Genomic DNA, 19,864 nt, shown 5'->3' on the forward strand with positions numbered 1-19,864 from the left:
AGAGAAAGGAGAAAGGAGAGATTAAACAAGTCAATTTTAAGCAGTCTTCATATGGGATATGTAGGTGTCACTCTTTTGTCACATCAATGCAGACATTCAGCGTATTTATTTGTCAAAAACACATATTACTCGCCTATAGTTTATGATATAATATTTGCAGTCTGTTAATTTCATCTGTTTGCCATAAGAAAAAAAGACTTCAAGATCTCAAGATCTCAACATGTCTGGGGGAATATTAATTCAGGCTCCTTTGGAAGGCTTTCTAAGAATCAGCCACATCACACAGATTATAAGAGAGTTTGCTTCAGGAGATGGAATTCCAGATGGCAGATAGTGTAGGCACAAATGGGTACACAGAGTGGGCCTACTTTTCTGTGGAGAGAGTGAGGAGAATGAGCAGAATTGAAAGTCACTAGGGACACAAAAAAGAGTTAAGTTTAGTGAAGTGACAATCTGAGAGGACAATGGAAGTAGTGGTACATTATAGCAGGCTTCTTTTAAAATTTGGAGTTGAACTTGAGAAAATGAGTTTGGATGTTTCCATTTATGAACCTAAAGCATGGTAGTAGTATTTTGGAAAATTAAATGTGCAACTTTTAAAATGAAGGTATGTTTACAGGTGTTATGATCATTAAATAGGTTACCAAAATAATTTTAGGAAAAGATAGCATTCTTTTTGTGTGCAATATAATTTGAATTAGTCCAAATGAATAAAATTAAATTTATAATTAATCAGATTTCAGGGGAACCTCTATTCTGTCATCTCCTGAAGAAACCTTTAAACAAATATTAAACTCAGACATTAAACTTTATCCTTTAATTTTTCATTATTTACCTGGTTTTTGTATCTGACACAAGGTGTACTTGTTAACATCTTCTATTTCAAAGCCAAACTTTCACTCTAGTCAGCCTTATCCATTTGGATATCCTGAACACACCACGTAAATGTTACAGTGACACAAGCTCTTCACCAGGACACCCTGGTGAAGCATAGCCTAGCCATACCTCTGACTTCTCAGAGGGGCATGTTACCACAAAAACAATACAGAACCAAAATGTGCTATTCCCTGAGCCTCTATAGTGTCAACTCTGCATGGCCAGAATAAAACAGGGAAAAAATAGATGATGGAAGCCAAACAATTTGATAATTTAGATGATTGACCCAGTTGAGTCACAATAATACTCCCAAAATGAAATTAGTAAACATCACACACACACACACACATATATATTTTTTTTCAAAATTTTCAACAAACCTCTGGTCCTTAATTCTAGATCAGCCTACTGCTTATTTCTCCCTACTAGATACATTCTAGATATATCCATATTAATTCAAGATATAATGTGTTGAATTTACTTTTTTTCTTCTTTCTCATTTTATTTCTTTTCCCTTCCTTCCTTCTCCTTTCCCCCAGGTCCCCTTCCCGTTTGAAAATATTCTTCCTATTTCACAATACCTATTATACATTTTGGTCCTTATTTACACTTTCTGCTTCTCACACCAAAGAAATAATAAAGTATTTACACATATGTGTCTGATTTATTTCACTTAAGAGTGTGGTCTCAAGGTTCATCCATTTGATTAGAAATGGCTCAAGTATATCCTTCTTTATGGCTGAGTATTACTCCATTATAGTTTTTAAAAACCCACATGTCAAAGATCCCATCTGACTCCAGAAAGAATGACTATTATCAAGAAATCAATCAATAACAAGTGCTGGTAGGGCTATGAGGAAAAAGGAACCCTTCTCCACTGTTGGTGGGAGTGTAGCCTGGTGCACCTACTGTGGAAATCAGTATGGAGATTCAAAAAAACTAAAACTAGAGGTTCCATGTGGCCCAGCTATTCCCCTTCTTGGTATCTTCCCAAAAGAATTAAAAGCATCATACCACAATGATATATGCAAACCCATATTTTAGTGGCACAGTTTATAATAGCTAAATCTTGGAAACAGCTCAAATGCCCATCAACAGATAAATGAATAATGATGTGGATATATATCTATATCTACATCCATATCTATGTATATCTAGATATGTATATATACATATATATGTATCTAGATATCTATATCTACATCTATATCTAAAAGATGTAGATATAGACATGCAACTTACTTATGAACTACCAGAAATTTGCTCTTATTCTATGTTTTCCATGTCAGAGAATTGTGAAGCTGTTTATGAGATTGCCAAAACTATAAACTTCTAAGTTATTTAATGACTTCTCATTTTACCCATCCAAATATTTACTGTCTTATTGTTCCTAATTCCACCTTTCTTGTAGTTCATAACAGCTTTTAGTTTCTACTATCATTACCTTTGTTGACACTCTTATAAACCTCATGTACAGAAAGATCTATTTGAATTAGATCTCCTTCTTGCTTCCTGGATGTGTAGCTTTGAGAAGATATTTTGATTTTGTTTCTTTGCCTATTAAAGCTGAGGGAAAAGATTTTTTTAAAAAAAAAAATATGTCTACATTAAAGAAAGCCTCAATGATTGAAGCATTTTCAAAATGATGCATTTAGAAAATTTCTAGAAGGATTCAGGAGAGGGGAGGTAAGAGAGAGGAAGAGGGAGTAAAAAGAACTAAGAAGTGATATGTACATGTAACAACTCTATACAATTAATATATTATGTACTGCAAACATATACTAATAAAATATTTTAAAGAGCTAGACACATGTATACATACATACAAGCATAGGCTGGTTCTCTGCTTTACAAAGTAGTTTTCAAGACTATGTAAGATATTCTAAGAAAAATTCAACACAGTGAGGACTTCATATATGTTTACTTTCAATATTATGCTGTTATCATCATCTTGATGGTCTCCTTGTCTTCAGTCTTATGCTCTGATAATCCATTCTCTCACCTCACCATCAGAATCTAAAATAGTAATGTATATCTTCCTCTTGCTCCAAAACTTTCAGTGGTTCTCTTATTCACAGAAGGTCTTATTGCGGACCTACATTATTGGCTAGCATCTAATCTAGGTCCTTAATTTCCATTCTTATTTCTACTGCTTACTGAAAACTCCCTATGTTGAGGGCAAGGAAAAAATCTACTATTTCCCCCACCCAACATGCTATTTCATACCATATACTCATTAATTACCTTCATCTCAACTTTACAGATTCCCACATGTAGTTTAAAATTCATCGTAATAACCTATGACTTCATCTAACCTTCTTTGCTGCCCTTCACAGAATTACATATTTCCAATTTCACTAGTGTAATCTTGTTTCTGTTAGCCCACTGCTACTTTGAGTTAATTAGCACACATTTGTTGAAAGTTTTGAAGTATTATAAAATTACAGGAAAGATTTTATTTAGATATATACACATTCCCACATACACATACTTTATATGTCACATATGTAAAAAAAAAGCTGTGTTAATATATTTAATTTTATTCTTGTGTTGATGCCACTTTCTAATAAGCAGGACCTCTGTTGTAAATTAACACTTGTTAGGAAAGGGTATTTGTTTTGGCTCTTCCAAAAGTACATATTAATTTACCTTAAGATAAGCCACACATTTGCAAAGTGCATAAATGGTACAAAGCTTGGGTTTGTGAAATGGATACTACTTGATTCACAGTGTAAGTAACTGTAGCATTGACCTCAGCTAAAGCAGATGTTCTAACAAACTGAGATTTACAGCCAGTTTAAACTGTGTAAAATAGGATAGCCTGGTTAAGAAAATGGGCTCTGGTTTTAGAAAATCCAAGTTCAAAGTCTAGTCCACAATTTATTACCAATATGATCTTCCCTAACATCCAGCAGGTTGCTCCCCCATAAAATAGAACTAAGACTGATATACACATAACAAGATTATTGGGAGTATTAAGTCAAATTAAGTGATATGAGTTAAGCTTTAAATCTACCAAACATTCAGATTCACAAGGCTACTATAAGTTACACTTGACATCAATGGTGGTTAGAAAGATATAGAACAGGAACCAAACTTTGTCCTAGTGCCAGACATTCTTCATCTGGTGAGAATTCTCCTAGAAATCCAGGCAGCACAACCCAGATGCAAAAAGATAAGTTTCGTAGTAGGTAGGTAGGGAGCTGCAATGGCTTAAGGAGTTTAACGCTTCACAGGAGCAAGAATCTCTTCAGTCCTGTAATCACAATCTTCAAGATGCCCAAGAGACCAGGCTGTTCTAAGAGCTGCCCAAAGCTATGTCTGGGTACAAATACTTGCACTTTTCCCACATCAGGTGAAATTTATCCAAAGGCATGATTTCATCATAAATGATATGACCTGTAACATAGTTGACACGTCAGCTTCTGTGAGGTGACCAGGGTAGGTGTAATTGAAGGCAGTTTACCAATTATCAAATCCTTTATAAAAGCTTAAAAGGGATTGTTAATCCTTTGGACATAAACTATGAATTTATTAAAGTATTACATATTAATAATTATAAATTATTAAGTATTAGATAAAGGGTAATATAAGCTAACATGTATGACAATAATATTAGGAAGGTTTTAAAAATCTAAGATGAATTTTATTAAAAATCCCCATGGAATTTTATAACAAAAAACTATAGAGGCTATCATTTGGTCATTATTTTGCCTGATTTTTATGGATAAATTCATAAGTTTGATTGAAAATTTATTCATTATAGAAAAAGTTTTGGCCCATGGTTAGCATTGTACTAACACATCATCAATATTCAGTGCATATTCTTTAAGCAGAAGTGATCTTTTGGAACATGCCGAATCAGCCCGCTGCAGACAGGCAGGTCTGAGCACGCCCTACCGAGGTCCCGAGTTGTGCGGAACACGCCGAATCAGCCCGCGACCCAGCAACCATCCACTGGACACCCCCCTCCCCACTCCTCTGTATAACCACCTGGTTCCACACTACAAAGACGCAAAGGACACCGGGCCACCAGACCACTGTACTGAGTCCTGCCGCTCCTGGCCCAGAGGTAGGGGCTTCTGAGCCGCCGTCCCACTGCTCCTGGTGCAGAGGAAGGGGTTTCCCGGCCACCATCCCTCCAGATGCTCAGAGCCCAGAGGAAAGGACTTTTGGGCCACCATCCCTACCGCTGCTCCTGGCCCCTGTCCCACCTCTCCCAGCTCAGAGGAGGTAATCCCTGCATGTGCCAACAGCCCCACTCCAGTTGAAATGAGAAAACACATAAATAAGTCTCAAAACCAGACCTCCAGATCATTTACAGCAACCTCAAAGGGAAATGAGATGGAACACTCTGATACTCAACCACCTGGACCCACTGAACTGGCAACAAAAGGGGATCTGGAAAAAATAAAATCAGAAATAATTTCTCAGATAACAGGAGAAATTGTGCCCCTAGTGCAAGACATGATTAATAAATCTAAAGAGGAGCTGAGGAACATGATGGAATCCCAACATAGGAAACAAATGGAATCCATAAAACAGATGCAAATAGATTTCCAGGACATGAAAAACTCCATTGAAAGTCTACACAGCAGAATGAGCCAATGTGAGGATAGAATTTCAGATATAGAAGATAAGATTGCAATTAATGACCAGGAAAAGAAAAATTGCTTCAAAATTATAAGGGAACATGAGAAATCAATCCAGCAGCTGTTAGATGATGCAAAGAAGAATAACATAAGACTGATTGGAGTCAATAAAGAAATAGGAGAGAGTGCAAATGATATAAAAAACTCTTCACAGAAATAATGGCAGAAAATTTCCCAAGCAGGGGAAAAGAGCTTGACATACAGATAAGTGAGGCATATAGGACTCCAAATAGCCTTGATCAAAAAAAGTCTACACATAGGCATATAATTGTTAAGATTTCAGAAACACAACAGAAGAACAAAGTTCTCCAAGCAGTCAGAGAAAAGAAACAAATCACGTACAAAGGAAAGCCCATCAGAATCACAGCAGACTTCTCACCACAAACCATCAAGGCAAGAAGAGCTTGGAGTGACATATTACAAGCCCTAAAAGAAAAGAGCCACCAACCCAGATTGATGTACCCTGCAAAATTATCTTTCAAAATTGTTGGAGAAATAAGATACATTCATGACAAAGAGCACCTTAAGAACTTTGTGAATAACAAAGCAGCACTCCAAAGAATTTTACACAATATCCTAGGAACTGACATTGAGGATCACAACCCCAGGAAGCAAAGCAGAATGAACCCATCTGGCATGACAAGAAATTAAATGTAAAGGGGGAGAACCCAACAAAAAGAAAAAGTCATGGAAATGACAAGTCAATGCATTTCAGTTATAGCCATCAATGTTAATGGTCTCAATTCACCAATCAAAAGAAATAGACTGGCAGAATGGGTCAAGAAGCAAAATCCAACAATATGCTGCATACAAGAAACACACTTAATTCAAAAGGAAACTCATAGGCTGAAAGTTAAAGGGTGGAAAACAATACTCCATGCAATGGGAATGCAAAAAAAAAGCAGAAGTAGCTATCCTCTTTACAAATCAAGTAGATTTCAAATCAACATTGATTAAGAGAGATAAAGAAGGACACTATATCCTTGTAAAGGGAACAATCCAACATGAAGATATGACAATCATAAATATCTATGCACCAAACACTAGTGTGCCCAACTATATAAAACAAATACTAACGGACATGAAAAGTCATATATGCACTAATACAATTGTAGTGGGGGACCTCAACACCCCACTGTCACAAATAGATAGATCAAATAGACAAAAAACAAGTAATGAAATACTAGAACTCAATCGAACTCTTGAACAAATGAACTTAACAGATGTGTATGGAGTCTTTCACCCCACAAAATCAGAATACACATTCTTCTCAGCTGCACATGGGTAATTCTCCAAAATAGACCACATACTCACACATAGAACATGTTTAAGTAAGTGCAAAGGAATTGAAGTTATCCCCTCTATATTATCAGACCATAGGGTGATGAAATTGGAAATCCATAGCAAAAGAAACTGAAAAAATTTCATAAATATGTGGAAATTGAACAACACACTTCTGAATAACCATTGGATCACATGGGAAATTAAAGAAGAAATCAGACAGTTCCTTCAATTAAATGACAATGACAATACAACATATCGGAATTTATGGGACACAATGAAAGCAGTCTTAGGAGGGAAATTCATAGCTGTGAATTCACATATTAGGAAAACAGAATGAGCCCAATTAAACAACCTGATGCTGAACCTCAAGCTTCTAGAGAAACAAGAGCAGGACAACCCCAAAGCTCATACAGGGAGGAAATGATAAAGATCAGAAGAGAAATCAATGCAATGGAGACTAAGAGAATGGTACAAAAAAATCAATGAAGCCAAGAGTTGGTTCTTCAAAAGAATCAACAAGCTTGACAAACCCTTAGCCAACCTTACCAGAAAAAAAGGAAAGAAAAGGCCCAAATCCATGCAATTAGGAATGAAAAGGGTGAAATTACAACAGACCCAGCAGAAATCCAGAGGATGATCAATACCTACTTCCAGAACCTATATGCCAATAAAATGGAAAACACAGAAGAAATGGACAGATTCCTAGATACATATGAATTACCAAAGTTGAACAAAGAAGACCTAAAAATTCTAAACAACCCAATATCGACCAATGAAATTGAAAATGTAATTAAAAACTTATCAACTAAGAAAAGCTCAGGCCCTGATGGCTTCACTGCTGAATTCTACAAGACATTTAGAGAGGAACTACTGCCACTACTGTTTAAACTCTTCAATGAAATTGAAAGGGAAGCAATACTCCTGAATTCATTCCTGGAAGCAAGCATCACCTTGATCCCCAAAGCAGAGAAAGACCCAACCAAAAAGAAGAACTATAGGCCAATCTCACTAATGAATATAGATGCAAAAATCCTTCATAAGATAATGGCAAACAGAATGCAGAAGATCATCAAGAAGATCATACACCCTGATCAAGTGGGATTCATCCCAGGGATGCAGAGATGGTTCAATATATGCAAATCAATCAATGTAATACACTATATCAATAGAGCCAAGGACAAAAATCATATGATTATCTCCATAGACACAGAAAAAGTGTTTGACAATATCCAACATGCATTTATGATTAAAAACCCTACAAAAACCTTGAATAGGTGGTCTCTACCTCAAATTGATAAAATCCATCTATGAAAAACCAACAACCAATATCATATTAAATGGTCAAAAACTGAAATTCTTCACATTAAAATCAAGAACAAGACAAGGATGTCCACTATCACCACTCTTGTTCAATATAGTTCTGGAAACATTAGCCACAGCAATTAGACAAGAGAAAGAAATAAAAGGAATAAAGATAGGAAATGAAGAAGTTAAATTGTCATTATTTGCAAATGACATGGTACTCTATATAGAAGACCCAAGAACTCCACCAAAAGTCTTCTAGACTTAATAACCAAATTCAGTCAAGTAGCTGGTTACAAGGTCAACACACAAAAATCAATAGCTTTCCTCTACACGAATGACAGACTCACTGAGAGAGAAATAGGGCAAATAATTCCTTTCACAATAGCATTCCAAAAAACTGAAATACCTAGGAATCAACCTAACAAAAGAAATCAAAGACCTCTTCTCTGAAAACTATGGCACTCTGAAAAGAGAGATTGAAGATGATATCAGAAAATGGACAGACATCCCCTGCTCCTGGGTAGGAAGGATGAATAGAGTGAAAATGGCCATACTTCCAAAACTGCTATATAGATTTAATGCAATTCCAATTGAGATCCCAGCAGCATACTGAAAACAATCCAAGAATTCATTTGGAGCAAGAAGAGACCCAGAATAGCAAAAGCAATTCTAGGTAACAGAGACATGGCAGGGGGTATCACCATCCCCAACCTGCAACTGTACTACAAAGCTACTGTGATAAACACAGCATGGTACTGGCAAAGAAACAGACCTGAGGACCAGTGGAACAGATTAGAAGATGCAGAAACAACGCCAGACACACTCAGCCATCTCATCTTTGATAAAGGAGCCAAACACCCTCACTGATACATGTGCGCCCATGTTCATAGCAGCACAGTTTGTAATAGCTAAAACTTGGAAACAGCCCAAATGCCCATCAACTGGAGACTGGATAAAGAAAATGTGGTTTTTTTATAAAATGGAATACTACTCAGCCACAAAAAATGAGAAATTAGAGACATTTATAGCTAAGTGGATGCACATTGAGGTGATACTCTTAAGTGAAATAAATAGGACACACATGAATAAATACTGAATAGTTTCTCTGGTGTGAGAAACTGAAAGTGTAAATAAGGACTAAAATGTATAATAGGTCATGTGAAATAGGAAGAAAAGGGGCAAAGGGGAAGGCAGTGGGAGGGCTAGGGGAAAGGATAGAAGGGAATGTGATTAATATGAGAAAATGGAAAAAGAGGAACAAAATCTTTGTAAATAGGGAGGAATAGAGGGGTTGATGGGAGGGCTGGGCAAGGGTGAAAAATAAGAACCAAGAGAGATTATGTAAAGTTGCAAATTTTCAATGATGAATGTCATTATATTGTATACCTCAAATGTACCAATGATTAGAATGAATAATCGATAATGCAAAATAGGAAGAAAAGATCCAAAGAGGTAGGGGTAGTGGGAGGGGCAGGGGAAAGGAAAGAAGGGAAAGGAAAAATGCTGAGAAATGGAAAAAATGGAAATAAAGTCTTTGTGAATAGGGAAGGGTGGAGGGGGTGAAGGGAGGGCTAGGAATGGGGAAAAAATAGGAACCAAGATGCATTATGTAAAGGTACAATTCCCAATGAGAAATGTAATTGTGTTGTATACCTAAAATGTACCAATAAAAGAATTTAATAAAAAAAATAAATGAAAGCCACACACCCCCCCCAAAGATTTGAACTGGGGATCATCCAATAACAGAAAAAAAAAAAAAAAAAAAAAAAAAAAGGAAGTGATCTTTTGGTCACAGGGAAAATGAAGCTGATGCACAGAGCCCTTTTGCTAGCACTCTGTTGATCTTCTGCTCAGACTTCTCAATTCAGACAAATTGACTTGGATACTTTGAGCTCTAATTCTATCCTATGAATATAATTTCATGCACATACCAGGAGGATTAAGAAGATTGAGTATGAGTTGTTATGGTGAAATGGACCTGCCTCTCTCAATGGTCAATTATCAGAGATAAATATAGAACCTGAATAATACATCACAATTATCAGTGCATTCTCCCATTTGGAGCAGATCTCTCTATCATCGTGACAGGCTATGCAGACAAACTTACATTATGGGTTATTGAGACTGAGCGAGAGTTCAACTAAGTCAACACAAGTCCCTCCTATTCCCAAAATCTCCTCAAAGTGCACGTGCCTTTAGCTTTATATGTCTATAATATTGTCTTCATCCTCATATATAAATGTTGACTTTTAATTCAATATTACTCTAATTTAAGTAGAAAGAGAAGTAGATAGACAAGAGTTTAAACATAAACATTCACTAATGAATTACTAGCGGTATGTTTAGTGAATAACGCTATAGTATAAAAATAAATGCATGTATACTTCCAACACTTACAATGTGTTTAATTAGGATATGCTTATGTATAATACATATTAAAGTATTAATTAGAAAAGTTGATGTACTTGAATAGACATGTTATAATTATAAGTTGTAACTAAAATTTCAAATGATATTAAAAATAATGTTGAGAAACAAATTACTTTTTCTACTAGAAACAATATTGAATTTAGCCAGGCATACTTATTTAAATCAGTAAACAAAATGGAAATTTACATACATTAGCAGTTCTTGGTTTCTCATTATCTAAATTAAAACAAATCTGGAATGAGTAAAATGAGCAATATGGTAAATTTAACTTCAGCTTATTTTGCTTAAACTCCTTTATTTTCTATTTCCTATGAATGTTTTAATAGCTCTTACAAAATAGGAGATAATGAAAATGTTAGCTTTGAGTCTGCTTTTCCACATTGTAAATGTTAATATATTTTCTGTGAAATTGAAACCACACCTCCAAGTAGAAATAAAAATGCCTATGCTGATTTTACTGTGGAGTGTAGAAGATAACATTCTTAACTGCCTGAGAGCCTATGATGAGAATTTCAATGCTCTTTTGCAGCTTTTGCCAACAAGAGAAGATGCCAGTGACTTTCCAGTCCTGTGTGATCACCAAAGAGTGTCAGGTATCCGAGTGGTCGGAATGGAGCCCATGCTCAAAACTGTGCCATGACATGGCGTCCCCTACAGGCACTCGTGTAAGGGCACGAACTGTCAGGCAGCTTCCTGTTGGCAGTGAAAAGGAGTGTCCAGAGCTTGAAGAGAAAGAAGCCTGCGTGTCCCAAGGAGAAGGAGTTGCTCTCTGTGCCACGTGAGTAAATCAAAAAGAGTGCAATGTGCCCGAACTGCGTGTTCTTTCAGTATTTAGTATTTCTTTTCAACTGAACAGTAGGTTAAAACATAGTGATTTGTATACATTTTAAGTATAAAAGTAAAATATCCCTTTCCAAACTCTACCCTAAAAGATAAATACAGATTTTGCAGAATAAAAATCTATGCTTCCCAATATCCATCAGGGTTAGACTTTTAACAGCACTTCTCTGTTTATGTACTTTCTGTAATAACAGTTGGCAAATTTTTTTAAGAGATGTATAATAAATACATTAGGTTATGTAGGTCACATGTTTCTCTCTTGAAACAATTCAGTGTCATCACTGGCACTATAGACAGTATGTAAACAAATGAGTTGGGCTGTGTTCCAATAAAATATTTCGTACAAAAGCAAGTGACAGATTGATTGATACTTAGTTTTTGTAATTTATCAATCCTTATTCTATAAAGTAAACTAACTTTCAAACCATAGATTCCTGTGACCCATTTAAATGTATGTAATAAATCCCATTAAATAGAATAAAATACTACCCCCCAAAACTGAGACTTTAAAGTCTTTAAAGACAAGAACTGTGTTTATTAATCTTGAGATCTATCAGTAGGTGTTGGGCTATGTTTAGGTGTTTACTTATTTTAGTATCAGAATATATCATAAGGCTTGGCATATAGTTAAGTACTCAGTAAATGTTTTAATTCAGATGAAATGAGACTAGTTCAGAAATATTTGGCAGTATAGCACTGCTCTTTTTGTCCTTAAAAATATTATTTCCAAGACATCACTGTTAACTATCTTGGCAACCACAATAGTTCAGCTTTATCTGAATACAGAATATGTATAAAACAACTGAGTGAATTTTAGTTTCTCCATGGTGCACAAACCTCATGAAGATCCTCTCTGGAATATACCACGCATTTCAAGCATGTGTATACAATTGGAGCTTCACAAACCAGTGAGAAGGGAAATTAATACCACTACCATTACAACTAAAAATAACAAAACTAGTGATGAATTATTTAAGAGCTTCAGTTCTGCAGCTTTTTGAAATTACCCATTTTCCTTCAGTATAACTAGTGACTGAAAACTCCAGTTTCATTCTGTCTCCACCTGTCCCACTAACTTTGGCAGTTCCTCCTGATATGACACACACAAGGAAGTTGACAGGAATTTTAGGCTATTTTCCCTCTTGTGAATTTCTTGTTTGTGTTAAACTGATACAATATTCTTTATCCTCTCATATTCAAACACCATTAACAAATAGATGAAAAATTTTGACTTTTTTTCTCTGCTCCCTTTTGTTTTAGGAAGTAGCATTTTTCTTAGAATGTATAACATATTTACAGTACTGGAAATCTATTCCTTTCATAGTATTCCTTGAAGTAACCTAGATTGAAATTCCATTCTATATTTTTTAAATGATCATCCTTTTAAGTTCCCTAACAAATGATCTATTTAACTTTACTTCTCTGTACCCTGTCTTTGCAAACAAGCATCAATTCCATGTTTCTAGAATTGACCTGAGTGTTGCCCTTCCTTTACAAACAGATAGCAAGTCTATTGTTCCTGATGTCCCAGTCCTACAGCTCTGTTAATTCATGAATCTCCACTTATAAAAAACAAAGCTGGCAAGAAACTTTATCCTAACAGAGCAAAGCATCAGATCTGACATCCAAGGACTCCTTTAACCTTTTTGTCTACTAGGAATAAACACTGACACCCACATTTATACATATGTTGGCCATTAATCTGATTCCTAAGGAGGCATCTTGGTTAAAGTGACACAAAGTGCTACATGAGACGATTTCTTTGGGCTTTTAGAGTATTCATTTCCTAGATGTGGAGAAATGCCATCACTCTCTGGAGTGATGGGAAATGGTCCCTGGGCTATCTCCTTCAAGCACGTGTTGTGCTGACAATTCCCTCACATTTCCTGCACATCATGATCTTGATTGGAGCTTTAATTGCACATCACAGATTGTCTTTCCTGTGCTCCACTGATTAGAAACATCATCACTTTTCACCATTTGTCAACACTCTTCAGGGATGCTCAGCACTAGAGGCCATGAGGAACAAATTCTTATTCTTGACAATAAAGAGAAAACTCTGAATTGTTCTGTTACATTTCCTTTAATCCTAATACAATTATAATTTTGCTCCAGTGTGAAGAAGCAGTTTTCATTCACTTTATTAGAGGCCAAACAAATGTTTGGGTTCATCACTTAGAATGTTTTCTATTCTCATATTCAATCTTCCTTTCTTTACAACCATCAAGCAAGGGCAGACTTAGCTTCAGCTTAATTGAACATAAAACTTCATGTTTTCAGCATTCTCTTTTTCATAAAATATTTACAAATGACAATTAAAGCAGAATCATTCTAAATTTAACCCTACTTTTAATGGGTACTGAAGATAAGCAACAGATTGAAGTTGACTCTGCCTCATACTTCTAGTCCATGAGGGAGTCCAGAAGAAAATATTATTAAAATAAGATTTAGAACAAAATATGAGTGGAGAAACATTTCATTCACTAAACACGGTGGCCACTGCCGGCCTTTCCTTAATTTAGGTATGGCTGGAGAACTACGGAGTGGACAGAGTGTCGCGTGGACCCTTTGCTCAGTCAGCAGGACAAGAGGCGAGCCAACCAGACTGCCCTCTGCGGAGGCGGCGTTCAGACCCGGGAGTTGTACTGCGTGCAAACCAATGAGAGCCTCCTCTCGTACTTAAATAACCACAAGGACAAAGAAGGTATGTTGTGCTTTCTTCTAAATGACTTATTCATAGAGAGTGTGTGGTGGCCCTGGAAGGATATATGCAGGGCCATTTGGACCATAAAGAACCGTATTTCTGACTTTATTATGGTAGATGTGCACCGTGATACACTTTAATCCACATTATGGTTGTTGAAAAGTTTTAATACAAATCTACCTTTGTTCAGTTTCGAGTTACTGACAAGCCTGTTTTTTGTTTGTTTTTTTGTTTTTTGCTTAAATTCTTTTATTGGTACATTTTGGGTATACATTTATCATTGGATGTTTGTACCGGTACATGATGTATTTTGGTTCTTATTTTTTCCCCATAACCTGTGCTCCCTTCACCCCCGCCCTTCCTATTTACATAGACTTCGTTTCCATTTTTTTTCTTTTCTCATAATTTTTCCTTTCCATTCTTTCCTTTCCCCATCTCCTCCCACCACCCCTAGGCCTTTGGACCTTTTCCTGTTTCAAAGTATCAATTATTCATTATTAATCCTTTTAATCCTTATTTACACTTTCAGTTTCTCACACTAGAGAAACTGTTCGGTATTTACACATGTGTGTCCTATTTATTTTACTTAAGAGTATGGCCTCAATATGCATCCATTTAGCTATAAATGACTCTAGTTTCTCGTTCTTTATGGCTAAGTAGTACTCCATTTTATTAAAAAACCCACATCTTCTTTATCCAGTTTCCAGTTGATGGGCACTTGGGCTGTTTCCAAGCTTTAGCTATTACAAACTGTGCCACTATAAACATGGGTGCACATATAACTCTATGGTATGATTCTTTTAATCGACAAGGCTCTTTTTAAATTATTGTTTTAAATGCCTTTCTGATTCAACTCTGCCTCAAAATTTAGCAGGATTAATTAATTATGAAATTAGAATAAAATCATATATTGTAAGTATACACAAGTATATAAAGTCTAAATTTTTCTTTAGATAAGAAATAAAACCTCATAAAAACAAATCTCAATTTGTTAAAATGTACTTAAGAATAAGTTAGCTATGGTATCGAGTAAAACTTTCAATTTGAATTTAAATGAAATACGGAGTTTAAAAGACCGCAATAAAAGGAAGTTCTAACCCAAACACATGCCATTTTCACACCTTTAATAATTTGATAGATATATTTTGGATTTTATTTTATTTTTTGATATCAATTTTGGAGTCAGATGCTGTAAATGTACGAGCAAATAAATGAATCCAATATGGCCAACAACAAAAGTATATGTTCCTATATTGTAATGTTATTGTTAAATTATTGGATCAAGCTTACAGTAGGCTATTAGATCTTAAGTCTACACTAACACAAGTATTTTTAGGCAGAGTTTTAAGCAGTCCTTGCACTCTCTTTATCTGAAGGGTAGCAAGATTTCTGTCACAAATCCATTCAACATAAGTTGATTGTTGCCAATAGAGTTCCAAAATGTGTAAAATACAATGAGGCTATAGAAACATCAATACAGATTTCATGTCATGAAAGTCCCTAAATCTATTACTATGGCATAGTAACAAATCCATCATTATATTCCAATATGATACACTATAGAGCTAGGTTTTAGCATGGCTGTCAAGGGAAGCACAGAAACAGAGGCTGTCATAGAGGTACTTGAGTCAAGTGATGATAGACACACCTCTTACACATAAGTGAGTGAAGAATGCAAGAGGGATTTATTCCAGGTGAGGGAATAGTGTGTGTTAAAGCAAAGCACAAATCTTGCCAATAAAGATGAGCATGTTCTGTCAAGTTGTGGTTAGGGTAGGTTGGAATTTCCTAGGAATTATGTTGGCTGGGAAAGGAAAAGAATAAAGATACAAGATGATACCAGCAAAAAGAAGAAGGAGAAGGAGAAGGAGAAGGAGAAGGAGAAGGAGAAGGAAAAAAGACTATTCAGGCAAGAAATCTGAGCAAGAATGGTCAGAATAAACAGATGAAGAGCTCCTGTGCTCCTACAAAAAGAAGTTACATTAGTGACCAGAAATTCATGATAGATAAGCACTGAAGATTTTTGCATTTACAGCTTTCAAAATTTAATTGCTCTGTATCCACTAATTTTACAAAGCATGTCAACTCATTTAGGAATCTAGCCTAGGGATACATTTTACTACTAATGTACCTTGAGGTTGTAAGGAAGTAGCATAAAACATGGAATGTTAGTACATTAATATTTTCTGCCACTTTATTGGCTCCATTTTTAACTCTCTTAGGTAGATTTATTATATTTCAGAGTAGTATAATTTCATGGCTTGAGGTAGAACAGATTTTAGTTTCTGAATGCCAATTATGTCTTGTAGGTTATTACTTTCAAAGGATCCTTGAGAATTCTGAATTGCAGCTAGATTTTTTTCCATTATTTTTTCATAGAGTTCTTCATACTTCTTCCAAACTACTACAAAACACCAACAATAAAAGTCAAAGAAAGAAAGGAGCACAAAACGAATATCATTACAATATGTCTGTTACTCTAAGGCAAATGTCAAATACCAATAGATATTAAAAGAGTTACTTCACCTAAAATTAATTTTTATAATATTAATATTTAACATAAGCAGCTTAGGAATTTCTTTTATATCACATGCTAAGAATACTAGTCTTTCATAGTGCTTACAAAACAGTTGGTTCTCCTTAAAAATTGCAGCTTTTTTTCCTCAGAACTTGGACTACATGAGTACGCCCCACCCCTCTCACCAAGAGCACTTAACATTTCCCAATAAAAAACTATTTATTACACCAGCATTCCAGGGCTGACAAGCAAAGACTATGTGTGCATGAATGGAAGACAATCAGTCTGAGCTCTGCAGACTGTTCATAATCTATCTTCCTTCAATAAATATGAAAGAGTAGAAGTTCACTTCATAAAGAGATACCTCACAAATCAATTCCCCCCACCAATTCTAATAAGAAATTAATTTCAAGAAGGCTTGACTATGTGACCACGAACAACTCACCCTAAAAGCAATTCATATTGTACTTATTTTGAAGAACAAAGTCTACAATGTTCTTTTTTCAGATTGACACTGTGTTCTACATATGACCTGTTTAACATGTAACCAAGGTGTTAAAAATACCTTACCTTGAAATCAAATACTTTAACTCAAAAATAAACTTGTAAACACAAAGACAGCAAGTAATATAAAATTCACAGAAACATCCTTTATTATCTTGGCAGGTCACTTTACACAGGGAATGGAGTGACAACATTACCATGACAGAGCCACATTACTCACGTTATTCATCTGTATATGCACTACTATTAATTGATTCATACCACACTAACAGACCAGAAAAATTCTCTTTCATGGAGTTAGTATATCTAATTTCCAGAACATCAAAATACATATGATTAAACTACTCACAGAATTATTTCATAATATTCACAACTTGGTATGCTATTTGTTTCAGTTGAGTTACATCAATAGCACAGTAATTAAGTTAGTAATAGCTTCTATAGATGAGAAAAATATATCAACTTGATCTTAGAGTGCATCTACATTTTATTTGTATTCTCCTGCTGGCTGCAAGTAAATCTCACAATTTTGACAGTTTTAACCCCACAATATTCAGATGACCACAATTTCCACTATATCATGTCTTTAGAGGAAAGATCTGACAAGTTCTTTAATGAGAAGAGTTAGTGTTAAAATCCTTGATAGTTTCTGTTTGGCTGATCAGAATTCCAGCAGGCTGCAAAGAATACCCAGCTCAAGCTGGTGTGAAATGTACCCTTATCAAACTATGAAAAGAGGCCTTGGCCATAGGGAGGGTATCTGTATCAAAGACCTAGAAAGCTAATGAAAATATTGCTGATCATTGGATGCATGGATATAGTTTGAGTGTTTTTAAAGCTCAAAGTGAAATTAAAGTAGATTTTAGCTATGGTAACTCAAGGAATTCTTCTATTTGGTATAGATCAAAAAGAATTAAGTTAGAGAAACTAAAAGCATTGGTTTAAACCCTAAGACTTAAAAGTGATATATATTACAGGAAACTTAAGAACACTCTCCTGTAAAAGGCACCTCAAAGAGTCCACAGTAAAGTCTGGACAAGGCCACTGGGGTGGGGCTTATTGAGAAAGACAGCTCTGACAATGAGCCCATATAATGACACTGAGTCAGATGTGCCAGCAAAATAGATTGGAGGGTCAATGGCAAGACAGATGACACAAGAATAATGGAACTGTGAATAGAAAAAATGATGAATGAAAAACATGTGTTTTTCCATGTTCATCAAAGAAATAAGGAGAATAATGTAGTAAAGCCATGCCTAAATAGAAGGCAAACTCATTAGGATGATAATCTTTTATCTACAGTTTCCACAAATCAGCCCACTTTAGTCAAAGCTTTTTTTGAAAAAAGCAGAGAAGAAAGGCTATGCTTATGTTGCTATTTCCCTGTTATTTCAAAAAGTAAATATCACAGCACGTTGAAGACTAGTGCTGCACCTTTCCTATCCATCACTTATGAAATAACAGGTAGGTGAGAATATTTTATATGACACTTTCATCAGAAATGTGTATCAGAGCATCATGGGAATGGGAGACAGTCTCTATATGTTCTCTGATACAATCCTTAAACTATCTAGCAAAGAGAGTGGTGTACTTTTACTCTCTGTATTTCTACTTGCTAGAAATACATCAAAGCTATTCCATGAATGATTTCATGTTTATTAACTTCATATAATGTCATTATATAGATATAAATTACAGACAAACATAAAAAAATTTAAATTACTGACTTCTAAAACTTTCACTCGGCTTTATAATTATGCAAACAGGTGCATACAATTTTGCTATGAACCCTTTTGTTGAGAGAAATTAATGTAGGTATGAATACTTTTCATAACATAATTTCTAGGTATTCTGTTTTTATTTAGCTAATTTTAAATGTGATAAATAAAAAAGAAACCAGAACGTATTATGACTGCATTTTGGAAACACTGTCCACACTCTAAACAAAGAGATGTAAAAAACATTGTATTACAACTATAGAGTAATTAAAACATAGGAAGTCCCTGAATGAATCAGATCATTCTCATGAGTCTGTCCTCCAGATATCTTATGGGCAAGAAAGGCTGTTACTCTCTGAAATTTCTCTGTGATCAGTGGAATACTAAATGGAAAGTGAGATGCTAAAAGGTTCCAGCTATTGGGATAAAAGCTAATAAAAACTCACCTGCTGGGAATTAGATTAAGGTAGTTAGTCTACCCAGAGGTACCTGAAGCTTTTTACTGAAGGCAGAACTTACTGAAGAAACTTCATGAAGTTTTCAACCAAAAAGGCAATCAAAGAAAAATATAAGGGACCTCAAAAATCAACTCAACATGAGCACAGTACTTATATGACTATATTTTTTATTTAAATGTTTAATAAACATGTTGATTGACATATTTATTGTCCCTTTTGTAAAATAATAGTGTTTTTTTCTATGCCTGAAAATTACCCCTCAAATGTTTTAATAAACTCCCTACCCCCTTTAAGATTCTCTGTTTTAGGAAGAGACCATTTTCACATTGACTATAACTTTCACTTATGAAGAAAGAACTATTTACACCTCTGAATTTGAATAGAGGGTACATGATCTAGGTGTTACATCAAATAACAAGTCAAGAGTAATGCACTGTGAGCAGTTTGGCCACTCATTAAAGAGAATATTTTTATATTTTTTTCTTTTCTGATTGTAGTATATAGCTGAAAAGTCTTTTGATTTTTCATTTTTTTAATTCATTAATTTCATTGGTACATTTTAGGTATACAATATG

The 19,864-nt window shown here is 35.1% G+C and overlaps 1 protein-coding gene across 1 annotated transcript in view; it reads left to right on the plus strand.

Annotated features, from left to right (window-relative positions):
* Thsd7a (thrombospondin type 1 domain containing 7A) overlaps window positions 1-19,864 on the plus strand; it is a 423,447-nt gene that overhangs the window by 203,333 nt on the left and 200,250 nt on the right. Inside the window, exons 3-4 of the mRNA XM_087204666.1 lie at window positions 11,077-11,325; window positions 13,910-14,091. Coding sequence (XP_087060792.1) covers window positions 11,077-11,325; window positions 13,910-14,091 — 431 coding nt within the window. The remainder of the gene's footprint in view (window positions 1-11,076; window positions 11,326-13,909; window positions 14,092-19,864) is intronic.

The sequence above is a fragment of the Heterocephalus glaber genome, unplaced genomic scaffold (assembly GCF_053883595.1).
Source record: "Heterocephalus glaber isolate CG9 unplaced genomic scaffold, H.glaber_assembly_v1.0 deba00000546, whole genome shotgun sequence".
Lineage (NCBI taxonomy): Eukaryota > Metazoa > Chordata > Mammalia > Rodentia > Bathyergidae > Heterocephalus > Heterocephalus glaber.